At 32.5% G+C, this 13,246-nt stretch overlaps 1 protein-coding gene across 6 annotated transcripts; it reads left to right on the top strand.

Moving 5' to 3' along the window:
- Positions 1-580: 580 nt before the first annotated feature.
- Positions 581-3,620, top strand: LOC130711385 (U-box domain-containing protein 8). Of its 6 annotated transcripts, none has more exons than XR_009010688.1 (3): positions 581-1,964; positions 2,694-2,725; positions 3,400-3,620. XR_009010688.1 is itself a non-coding variant. In XM_057560973.1 (2 exons), exon 1 carries the CDS (start codon positions 788-790, stop codon positions 1,913-1,915), a length of 1,128 nt encoding a protein of 375 aa, XP_057416956.1. In that variant the 5' UTR covers positions 581-787; the 3' UTR covers positions 1,916-1,964; positions 3,400-3,620. The 6 variants fall into 6 exon arrangements, 4 of the variants coding, with proteins under 4 accessions (XP_057416956.1, XP_057416955.1, XP_057416953.1 ...); XR_009010689.1 differs by having other exon boundaries at positions 2,691-2,725; XM_057560973.1 differs by lacking the exon at positions 2,694-2,725.
- Positions 3,621-13,246: the final 9,626 nt, after the last annotated feature.

Genomic DNA, 13,246 nt, shown 5'->3' with positions numbered 1-13,246 from the left:
ATTGATTATGCTTAAATACATTTCAATTTCATTTAAAACATGAAGCAGCTCAAGTTTCACTTAAAACAAGAAGAACCAACTGTTGCAAGTTTACTGTGTTACATCCATAAAATTTCTATTATTGGTCCAAAATATTGCACGAAATGAAATTAATGAATGTGCAACTTTTTTAATTTTGCCTCATTTTTTTTATTTCTTTTATTTCTTACCACATTACATATTATATATCTCTTTTTTTCTTTTTCTCACTTTAGATGTGAGTGAAAATAAATCATGCAGTAAAAAAAACGATAAACATGAGCATATATATATTCAACTAATGTGTACCATATAAATCAACGATTAATAAATAATGAAAGTTAGTTATCAAGTATCACCAACAAATTTTACTTGACATCACAATATTTCTTCCACACTTAACCACCTGCCTTCCAAAATCTAACTCAACATTTTTAACCCTCACTTGTGAACATAGATCGCAAATTAGGAATCACCATATCACATCTTTCAATGAAATCTAAAAGGCAAAGATTTTGTGGACTTATGGATCACATATTTAAATAAATTATTGGCTAAATTATGTCACTTGGTGGAAATTACATCATTCAACCGAGGGCACTATGATCACAAAACTCCAACCCCCTGATGAAGCTAAAAACAATCAATGGCGGAACAAAACAAACCACAGCCTCCATTTTAGCTTCTCAGAAAACCCAAAAACCTCGTAAACCCTAACACTCACCTTAACCAAAATCGAAGCTTCTTCGTTTTGTTCTAGGGTTTGGTAATGGCTTCTCATCTTCCTGATTACTTCAAATGTCCAATTTCTCTTGAAATAATGTCGGACCCTGTGATCCTCTGTTCCGGTCACACGTTCGACCGCGCCTCCATCAAACGGTGGTTAGACGCCGGCCACCGTACATGTCCAATTACCAAACTACCCTTACCGGAAACCCCTTTACTCATCCCTAACCACGCTTTACGAAGCTTGATATCTAACTACACTCTCCTCTCTCCTCTTCACCCCCAAATTTCACACCCCGAAACCCTAATTTCCACTCTCTCTTCTCCCTCTTCCCCCGCCGATTCCAAACTCGACTCGCTCCGCCAACTCGCTAGGTTTTCTAAACGCGACGCCGCTCTCCGCCGCCGGCTTGCCGACTCCGGCGCGGTGTCCGCAGTTCTCTCCGTTCTCGATGACTGTGCGTCAGGTACTGGCAGCGCTGCCGTGCAGGAGAAGGCGCTCTCGCTGCTTCTCAGCATCAGCCTTGACGACGACAGTAAGGTTGGGCTTGTTGCGGAGGGTGCCGTGGCGCGTGTTGTTGACGTTCTGCTCCGAGGTGATTCGTCTGATTGTCGCGCGGTGGCGGCTACGGTGGTGACGAGCCTTGCGGTTGTGGAGGTGAATAAGGCGACGATCGGGGCGTTTCCCGGGGCAATTGGAGGTTTAGTGGCGATTCTCCGTGATGGGAAGGGGAGGGAGAGGAAGGAGGCTGCTACGGCGCTGTTTGCGCTGTGTTCTTTTCCGGGTAACCGGAGGAGGGCGGTGGATTGTGGCGCGGTGCCGGTTCTGCTGTTGAGTGTGGATTCTGGGCTTGAAAGGGGTGTGGAGGTTATTGGTGTTTTGGCGAAGTGTAAAGAAGGGAGGGAGCAAATGGAAAGTTATCGGAGGTGTGTGCAGATTCTGGTTAGTGTGGTGAGGAATGGAAGCTCGAGAGGGATTCAGTATGCGTTGTTAGCACTCGCTTCGCTTTGCTTTAACAGCCAGCAAATGCTTCTGATGGCACTGGAACTAGAGGCTTTGGAACTTTCTGTTGGGTTGGTGGACGATGATAATGAGAAGGTGAGGAGGAATGCCTCCAATTTGGTTCGGGTTCTGCGCGGTGGCGGCAACCAGCTTCGGGGGAGTTCATGATGGGAATTGGAAAGAGTCAGAAGATGTGTTTTTTCTCTCCTCTGTGGAGGTGAGTTGGTCTTGCTTTTTGGGTTTGATTGATTCTGCCTTGTTGGGTAGGTCCTTTGTATAAAATGAAAAGAAGATGAAATTTTTGTTGTGAATGTGATAGGGTTCTTTTGTATGTTGTTGTATATTGAATAATGATGATGGGCTGCTAGCTAGCTCTCTGTTGTTAGCTTAGTTGTTATAATGGAAAAAGTTGGTCCTTTGAATTGTATTGCTTCATAATGATGATGGGCTGCTAGCTAGCTCTCTGTTGTTAGCTCTCTGGGTTAACACATTACATCCTGATTTTTGGTTTTAAAAGTTGTTTTCCAGAAATGTCTTTCCCTTATATATTGATGTAGTAACACAATTAGAAAAGCTCTGATGAAATTTTAGTTTCAATGTATAGATGGCTCAGGTTTGAATCAGTTTCATTCATAACCCTTTGGATGAAAGAAAAGAAATTTAAAGATGAACTTTTTAAATTTGAAATGAAGATAAATTTCGTAGAGTTGGTGCTGAATTTTTTGTTTCTAGGTTTCTATTTATTCCCTACTTTTCTCTTCAACTAAACAAAAGAACATTTCAAACTAGGAAGGTTTTCCTTCCTCCTTATGTTCTGTCTTAACCCAAACAAGTGAGCATTTGAAGACATTTAAGAATAAAAATAAAAACTTACATGAAAGTGCAGTCAAATTTGACCAGAAGGGCCTAAAACTTACATCAAAATTTTCTTTTGCTTGTGAAGTAGGCTTTACCTGGAATCCTGGATGATATGGACTTGTAAGTAAGTCTTCTGTTCACTTTTGACTGTTCTAATCTATGTAGCAATAAGGCACTATTCGTGCAAGTAAAACCTCTTGTTATCTTGAGTTGTTACACATATGTACAGTTCAAGCATATAGTTTTATATCCACTGTTACTGTGTGACATATTTCTACATAGACTTCGAATTGTTCTGGCATATAAACATGGGTGAATGAAACGTCACAAATCCATACCGTACAGTTAATGCTTTATTCTTAACGATTTTAAGATGCCAAATGATTAATGTTTGCATGTTCAAGAACAAATGACAATGTTGGCCTACCAATGTGGGAAAATATGTTTTAATATGTCATGATGTCTGTAAATGTCAATGCTGCAGTGGAAGTTTTGATTTTGACCAAAGAAATCTGTAAGTGACAACTTGCTTGGACACGGGTTTATTAAAGCTTATCTACTAGAAAATGCACTAAATAAGTTCGAATAAGTGCTCTTTGGTTTGCATCCAAACGAGTAGATATTGAGAATGCCAGCATTATACGGGTATATTGGTCGAATAACTTGCATCGTTCCTTGGATCTGGGCATGAAGGGTTGTACGCTTGCACTTGTTCTAGATGTACTTCAAACTAGTGTTTCTTTTTAGATGGTTGCTTATATTGAAAGTGAGAGATATGATGTTTGATCTGATAGGAAAAGAAGAATATGAGAAGAGAAAGTGAATGGAAGAGAAAATAGAGGTGTGAATGAATAACTTCAGAAATTGTTCGCTCCCTTTCTGAATGAATATTTGGCTATTGTGTTACTGTTTGGACTGTAACTTTTAAGGAACAGATTGATTGTTTACTTTCAATATGGGTTAGCCCCTTGAAATGAGAGGGGACGGATGTTTTAATCTGAAGCATTTTTCTACATTTTCTTTATTCTTCACCGGATATGTTGGACAAATTGGGTACAGGACCCTGCATCATGTGATCAGTACTCTGCTTTATGCATATGCAATTATTTCTGCAGGTGGTTGACATGTTGCATAGAGCTTCATCTATGTATTAATTTATATTGCCTTTATCTTTATATACTGCTAAAATAATGTGTTGTCTTGGAGTAGGGAAGTGTTCTTATAATTGATCCTGGCGTGATTTACTCTGTCATTGTTACAAAAATTACTTAGTACAATTACCTTAATTTATCTTTGATCCCCGTGATTTACGAATGAGGTTGTTGAGTTCTGAAACTTCACTGGATAACACACAGTTGGTGTCATGATCAGCCTTTTGTATTATGAAGAGGCAGGTTGCTTTGATCGGTCGACACCGCTTTTGGCGGACACCCAGCAATTGCAGATGTCGCTGGATGTGCGCCTTAAGGGTGTCCGTCTATCATTTTCACTTCAATATTATTGGTCTGTCTAATGTAGTAGATAGCAATGCATTTTTGTGTGTTTCAATGGTGATTTTTGGTGAAAGACAGGAAGAGGATAGATAAGAGATGAAAATTGTTTTTAAAAGTATTTTAGTAAAATGCGATAAAAAGGGATGGTATGAAAATCAATTGAGGTGCACCAAAACAAATGCCCTTTCAGTTTTTGTCCTCGTAAATATAATGTTTTTATAGTTAGTTTATGTTTAATTTTTATTTAAATTTCTAGTCCATGTTATTTGACAAAAAATACTAGTAGTATATTTTTAGTGTTTATCAGTTTTGACGAATTACTACTAGTACTATAAGTCTTAACTATGTTATGTTTTATTCTTACATATTTTAAGAATGAAGTTGACTTGAATTTGTGTTACATCGGGAAGTGGATAATATTCAATGAATTAAGCAGATAGATTATGGTTGAATTGATTATTATCACCAGTCTGATTGGTTACTAATTTATAATATCTCGCTCAGCAATCTTGGTGATTCTTGTCGGACTTGCAAACCGTGTGCAGGGTGCTTATCTGCATTTGTATGCACGCACGAAATAAAAAATGTTGAATTAATAGAAGTAGTAGAAATATTTATAGGAGTGACTATAATATCATGTGTCCACTAGGGTAGACCATTTATATTTTAGTCTACCGGTGATCCTTTTCTTAGATCCGTTATATTAAAGAATCTAGGAATATTCTTAAATTTAGTGGCTAGGATTGAATTAGTGTTAAAAATGTATGATTGTAATGTCACCATGACCAATTTTTTCTCTCCCTCAATAGATCCAGAACCACCGCCGTCGTGCAACCTCCACAACGTTGTGGCCACCGCTATTTCGACCCACAACGCCATAACCACCGCCACCACCACCACCGGATCTTCTCCCTTCTCACCTACGGCAACAACGCCTTTGTCGATCTAGTTCTCCCTCCATTGCATTCTTAAATCTGGGTATTTTTGTTGGGTTTTTTGGAGACGGGGGGATTGAGTAAGAAGATGATGAAGAAGGAGAACAACAATACGGTGAAGGCGTGAAGCTACAACGGAGGGCGCGGTTCAAGCTCTATCAAGTTATGATCTGCTTCTCCCATCCGTGTAGACATCGAACTCATCTCCAAGTCCAGTCTGAGTGTATTTGGAATATACTCTCTCCCTCTTGGTTTGCTTTACCAGTTCAGATCTAAGTGCAAGTGGAATATACTCTCGACCTTCGCTGTTGAAACTTTTGTGTCGCTTCCAAGTGGGTTGGGGAGACGACAATGAAGATTGTAGAAGCTCGAAATCTAGGGGTTATTAAAAAGGCTATAGTATTATGAATACACGAATTTCATAGTCAAGAGCTTGAATTGAGTTTTTTACATCCACAAATTTTTAGTTCCTTGCCAGTTTCATATAGGGAGAACGAATGTATATAAATTTGGGTTTCAGTATTTTTGAAAGTTTTTGAATTTAACTTCTGGGATATGGATATCATAATGAAGCTCAAGAATATAGGTAGAATTTTGTTTTCACTATATGCTATTTCTACATTTGTGTAATAATCTTAACATGTATACTCTCTTGAATTGGGTTTCAGTATTTGAAATTATACATATGGCTCTACACATGACTCTGATACCATGTTAGAAATCCTAAGTTAGAATCACACACCACAAAACCTTAGGCTTAAGGTAATGGGTGTGTGTGGTTCTTTATTATATACACACTTGTACACTAGTTAATCTAGGCAATGTGAAACTTCTTTGAGTCTCCACTTGGTATTCTCTAATACTCCCCTTTCAAGTGGGACTCCATTTTTCTTCTTCTTCTTGCCTGGGCTTGTACTCGTTCGTCCGAGTCTCAAAGGCCTTACAGCTTGCTTTCCCTAGGCTTGTACTCCAACGAGAACATCAATGGTCATCAGACTTGTGCTCCTTCTCGTCTGAGTCTCAGAGGCCATACGACTTTCTTTGTTTGGTCGTCATACTTGTACTCATTCGTCTGAGTCTCAGAGGCCTTACGGGTTGTGTTGTCTTGGGCTTGAGCTCAGCGGAACGTCATTAGGGGTTAGACTTCTGTTCTTGAGTCTCAGAGGCTTGTACTGTATATACATAATACATCTTTCTTTCTTTTTCTTTTTTTCCTTCCAGAATTTTTTTTTTTACTTTTTGTTTTCATTATCTTTTTTTGATTTTATTTTTTGAAGCGGAAGTCATGGCTTGGATCAGACCTGCTCTGATACCATGATAGAAGAAACTAAGAGAGGGAAAGAGAGAGAAAGGTATTGAAATTGAATTTGTAACTGAATTTCTATTATGAAAAACTGAGTGTTACAAAGATAGAGAACTCTCTTATATAGAGATCTGGTAGCTTGTAGAGTAAGCAACCAATCTGTTAGAAACTAACTAACAAAATCTAACTGTTAACCGCTAATGTACAGCTGTCTACAAATGGCGATATTTTCATATCTCATATCTACCCTTATACACTTATACTAGTATATGATCACCCGTACCTTGCACGAGGAATTTAATTTTGAATGTAAGTTTAAAATTTGCTGATCAAATATTGCTTAATTTTATTGGGTAATTAGAGTGACGTGGTTTGGTTTTTGTTGTTTTTTTTACATCTGTGTTTTGTTTTGTTTTGATTGATGTATAAGGTTATTTAGCAAAACAAATAGACCATTGTTGGCGTAGTTGTTGCTGCAAAGCACGATGTTTTAGGGGAAAATATATGAGATCGATATGTGAAAATAGAACAAAATTAAAAATAATCTGACAAAACTTTCGAATATGGGAAAATGTACGACTGTGGTGTAAAGCTCTTGTAGCCGAAAAAAAAACTTGAGGTTACACTTAAAACGTGAAAATACTCCTTATTTTTAAATGACATCATCAGTTGAGCATTAGACTTTAGAGCTCCCAACGACAAGTTCTAAATCCTGCAATTTTCACAATAAAGATAAATGATTATAGTCTCATGAAATATCGGTGGACAAATTCAAAAGTGTAGTTATAAAGACTTATCAATTATAATATGAAATTTAAACTTTGAAATTATGTCCGGTTCTTTGAAAATTTTGAGGACGTTAAATGCTGATTTAAACTCCCTTTTGAAGTTGTCATTCCCTTCAACCAACATAATTTGTTTGTGCACTAAATCACTTATTTCTTTGGGGGCTGTTCCATGCAGCCGTTCTAGATTAATTAAAAATAAAATGAAAAAATAGATATCTTATCAATTGATTGTGAAATTAAAAAGTAGTTTTATTTACATGTATATGTTTACCTTTTTCATTTTTTCCAGTATTGTGTTGCTTGTTTTATGGAGCAGAGCACAACCATCGCGATAAAAAATTGTCAAAGTTGCAGATTCAGCATTATCAACAACATTAATTAACATCTTGTACCTAATGTATATGTAAATAAATAAATAAATTGAACATGAATCAAATTAATTAAATTATGGTAATTGAAGTTTACCGTGTGGTAGGATTTATGTGCATGTTACATTTCGAATAGTAATGAAGTTCTTCGTTAGAGGATGCTACCCCGTAACTTTTGCAGTCATGGTAAAACCAATCATCAGTGCTCACAATTTCCTCAATCGATCGCAGCATACACAATAATGAATATTGTACGCTGTAATAATAAATAAGAGTAATTGAATTAAAATATTGTCCAATCATTTTGTGAAATTTATATTATTAATTGTAAAAAATAAATAAACGTAATTACAAAATTGAAACTAATTTGGAAAAATGAATTTTTATCAATAAATGAACGTAATTAATGCATTAAATTTGTAATCATTAATTTAAAAAAAATAAATGAATGGAAAAGTAAATGTATGGTTAATGATTCGATTAATGCTGACACTAATTTTCCTGTTATAATTTTCACAATTAAAATTAATTTAAAAAATGTTTCATAATTAAAATTTATTAAAACTAATTAAAGTGTGTAAGAGTCAATGCTATAATTATTTGAAATTTTGACCGAGTATTATTGTGTTATAAATTTTTCATAATTCATTTCAATTTAATTCTTTTTTTTGTACATCGAAAGTTAAATTGCACCCTCGATTTCTGGACCTCCCCCTACCCAACCCATATGTCCCGCAGCTCGTACCACTTGAGCTATCCCACGAAGACAATTTAATTCATTTTTAAAAGCATTAAATACGTGATTATTAATTTTAATTACTGGTTATTTAATTTTTTATCTTGTCGTTCGAAAATTATAACCCCATTAGTTTTTTTTTAAATACGTTTTTTAGTGAAAAAGGAAATTTGCTCCGGTTTTTTACATTTTTAATTGTATAATTAAAACTAATTAAGGAATATAAGAGTTAATGAAATAATTAAATGAAATTTTGACTTAATACTAACGTGCCTTAAATTAAATTAAAAGTGAGAAAAACACATTGATCTTTGCAAGCAACCAAATTTTTAATGTTTATGCGTGGTAACAGCTTGATGAACTCATCTTTTTCAGTAACTAAGTTTTCAATCAGCACGTCATTATTTGGTAGGAACTGCGTCACACTCAAATAACCTGCAAAGTTAATAAATATTAGTTGGAATTGTCATTAAATCTTGTTCAAACGATTATTAAATATTTTGTACGGACAAACCTGACTCTGTAGCACACTACTTCAGGAATGTCACGATTGAACATTACTATAGTGTGTTTTAACCCAACAACTAACTGATATTCCCTTAGAAATTTTTTTTAGTGTTTTATACAGAAGTTTATTTTAGAATATAGATCAAATTTATTACATGTATCTTGATGCCTTGTTACTACTCCAAGTAATATGATAACAACAATATGTTTGTTATCTCTTCATCCAAATCTTTGAAGAATTTGCCGTATAAAAAATATTTAATTTTTTTCCTGAAAAAAAATCAATAATTGTCGGTCAAATTTTTTTCTCGGCATTTAAAAATCCTTTGTTTTTCCGTTTTATTATGATAAAAGCAAACTTACCCTTAAGATTCGATTTCAATGTCTTTGAAATTCTTCGCCATTCCGTTCTGCTCATATCCTTGATAGTTTTCGACGTGCGTAATTTCTCCAATGATATATGTTTTCATGTTAATGTAAATGCTTGCAAGTGACAACTTACGTGAAATTATTTAAATCAAGGGATTTACTTACTAACCAAATATCTCTCATTGAAGTCATGGTTAAGAACATCATGCACGTTGTCAAACTTCAGCTCACGCAAAGGAACCATACATTCATTATATTTAATTATCTTTGTTGTAGTATGCAAGTGTATCTTATATTGATGTCTAGATGCACTTATACCTTTGAAATTCTGTCATACGAAAAAATATTCAAAGTCATATACTAATCCTTTGTTGATTAATTTTTCAAAATGTTCTAAAATGCTTAGCCTACACTTTACGTGTATTGTTTGACCTCACAAATTGAGAAGGGTCAATTATGTGCGAATTTAATGTTTAATTTTTTCTTTTATTTATGTTAATTTAGTGAATTAATTGCTCATCATGTCTCATTATTTTGAGATTGTTTCCTTTTATTCCTTTTAAGTTTAAAATTCTAATCAATGTCATTCATTAGGCGATTATTTCCATTTTTTACCTAAGATTCAAATTGATGTAACTTTGTACATATATTACGAACACAAACTGTATTGGCTGAAAATAATTAAAAAAAACAATCCTTAAATCTCTAATAATTTGTGGATGATTTAATGTCAATTTATCTATATTGATGAATGTTTTAATTATAATTTTTCATTTATTTTCTATTTGTATTTATTGATGAATGTTTTAATTAGAATTTATTTATTTATTTTTTATTTATATTTATTTGAGAAACATATATTTCAAAAAAATTCCAAGTAAGAAAAATCTATTTCAAAGTCATTATTCAAATTGATTAAAATTCTAGATGTTTTTTATTTCAAATTTAATAAAATGATGAAATTATTAGCATTAAATGCCTTAAATTATTAAATTAATAAATTATTAGTATCTTTAAAAAAAGAAATTATTAGTAGACATTACTTACGCCTGTTAAACTTTTTAATTTTCTGTGTTGATAAGATTCATTAAATTGAACGACTATTTAGAAGGAAATTATGGTTTAGAAATGTTTTGAATTAATTAATTCGGGGCAATGCGGTTTTTAATTTGAATTAATTACATTACCCTATACATTACCATTATTAAAGAACATTGGAATTTATCAATGAATGAAAGCATTAACGTTTTTTTAAATAAAATAATTAGTATTGGAAGTTTTGTAAATTTTTTCCATAATTAGAAGACTAAATAAATGAAAATTATGGATGAAAATTTTGTTTAATTATTATCGCAATAATTTGAGAATGTCGAAATTTTTCGATAAATGAATGTTTTATTTCTTATTTTTTGAATCTTGTTTTGGAAGATTTGTAACTTTATTTCCATAATTATTGATTTTTGTTAGTCTCACCATTAACTTTTTCCTTATTTATTGATTTGTATTTATTTGAAAAGCGTAAATTTCGTAAATTTTCAAGTAAGAGTTTTTTTTTATCGAAAACAATATATATATATATATATAAAGTTGAGAAATAACCTATCTCAACATGAGTACAGTGACCTAAGCATTTTTTATTAGTTCACAATCAAAGTTGTTTTCAAATTATGAAAGTGTTTTTTTTTTATTTTTAATTTCACATTTACTAACATGATAAAATTCATAGTATTAATTGCCTACAATTATTAAAAACTAACTTATTATTATTTGACATCAATGTACTCTTGATCTTCAAATGTGGGTATAGTTGGAGAAGCAGAAAATGGGAATTCATTAGGGATAGATCGACACTTTTTCCTTGTGAGAACACGTTTTAGGTGAACATAATGAATTTCTGAATTTTTTAGCATAATGGTGGGTGTAGTAACATGTTGAATTTATTAGTAGACATAGATTAAAAGTTTCTACATGGAAACGAATAAAGGTAAGTAATTGTCATTAAATTTGTACTAAAATTGAGGTTTCATGGGTTTTCAATCGGTTCCTTTGATACAATTTTGAAAAAGTAAATGTAATTGTTTATTGATAATTATAATTCAAATCTCAAATTTAAGCATGCTAATTAAGGAATCTTGAATTGTAAGAAATTAAATTGACGTAATTAAGGAATTAAAATTTATTTGGACTAACGATTTATTTTTTTAAATAAATGACCTTTATTAGTGCATTAATTGTAATCATTAATTTAAAAAAATTTGATGAACTTTATGTTTGCTGCGCATTAATGGTACAATTAATTGAAATTTTGACTTTGTATTAATGTGTAATAAATTCCTTATCATTCAATTCAATTTAATGTCTGGTTTAATGATGTTAATACGTGATTATTGTTTTTAAATATAGTAATTAATTAATTTTTTAATTTGTGTATGGATATTTATACTCCCATCAGGCATTAAAAAAAACGTTTTGTAAATAAAAATGGAAATAAAGATGGGATGTTTATTAAATAATTAATGGGGACAATGTTTAATTTTTTAAAATAATACGTTTTCTATTGACAAAAGGTAAAGAAAATCTCATTTTTATTAAATACTCCCTCCGTTCGTTCCCTATTATAAGTCAAATTTTTTGAAAAAAAATTTGTTTGAAAATATAAGTCACATTCTAATATCTAGGAAGCATTAAATATTTTTTTTCCAAATTCACCCTCATATTTAATATGAAAGAGATAATGAACTTTATATAAATATTAACTTGGAGAGAGAAAATCATAGGAAAGTAAATAAGGGTAATCTAGGAAAGTTAATCATTTCTTTTACAAATTTATTACTAGTAACTACTTTTCTTAATCAAACTGAATTAATTATTTGTGACTTATATATAGGAACAGAGGGAGTAATTATTAGTAGACTTAGAGTAAAGATTTTTACATGAAAATGAATAAAGGTAAGTTATTGTCATTAACTTCTTAAGAAATTATTAATAACTATAATTCAAATTCAAATTTCAAATTTAAGATTTTTGTAGCATGACTTTTTAAGCCCTTTTTATTACACACTTAATAACAAAATTAAGACATTAAATTTGGAAGAATGAATTTTAAAAAATTAATTACATAATTAATTTGAAATTTTGACAGATTTTTAATGTGTAATAATTTTTCTCATAATGTAATTCAATTAAATGCCTTTTATAAAACAATTAATACGTAATTTAACATGGAATTAAATATTATTAATTAACCTTAAGTTTCAGCCTTAATTTTTGAAAATAACACAAAACTACTAATTTGGACGAATAAATGGGCGTAATGTTGTCAAAGTATTATTGGTATAGTTAATTAAATTTTTTACTGAGTATTAATGTGCAATGAATTTAGCATAATTCAATTCAATTACATGTCATTTTAAAGCAGTGAATACGTGATTATTATTTTTCTTCAATTTGTGTATGGAAATGTATACTTCCATCAAATATTTTTTTTAATAAATTACATTACGTATATAAAAATGGAAAGAAAGATGAGTTTTTTTAAAAAATAATCAATGGGGATTCATTACATTTTTTTTAAAAATATGTTTGGATGAGAATTAGAGGTTCTTACTGCATTGTACCAAATCAACAACACTGTTATCCCAAGCCGAGTGGAAGATAAACTAATCTGGACAGGGGAAGTCTCAGGTTTGTTTTCTGTAAAAGCGTTATTGTCAGTAGTAGAATTCAAGATCTTCTCGGCACCAATCTGGTTTATTCCACAGAGAATTCAAAAAATTGCACCAGCAAAAGTGGTTCAATTCTTCTGGCAATTGTATGAGGATCGCATTGCCTCCCAAGCTAATTTAATGGCGAGGGGAGTGGCCATTGAAAATGGGGGCATGTGCGGGTTGTGCGGTTTGTGCGGTTTGGCAGTTAAAACCTCAAGTCACCTTATGCTATTGTGCCCTATCCCATGGAAAATCCTAAACTTAGTGCTGGAGCATGAAGGGGTTCTATGGTGCTGTCCTTCTAGAATTCAAAACCTGATGTTAGAATGGCCAGAGCTTAAGAAGAAAACTGATTCCCTACTCTGGGAGCTAACACCCTTCTCAATCTTCTGGTCAATTTGGCTAGAAAGAAATCAGGTATTATTCAAGAACCAA

Source organism: Lotus japonicus, chromosome 4 (genome assembly GCF_012489685.1).
Source record: "Lotus japonicus ecotype B-129 chromosome 4, LjGifu_v1.2".
NCBI classification, from domain to species: Eukaryota; Viridiplantae; Streptophyta; class Magnoliopsida; order Fabales; family Fabaceae; genus Lotus; species Lotus japonicus.
This window is presented reverse-complemented; position numbering and strand designations above follow the sequence as displayed.

Coding starts and splice junctions, on each gene's coding strand:
- LOC130711385 (XM_057560973.1), top strand. CDS start 788: ATGGCTTCTCATCTTCCTGATTACTTCAAATGTCCAATTTCTCTTGAA.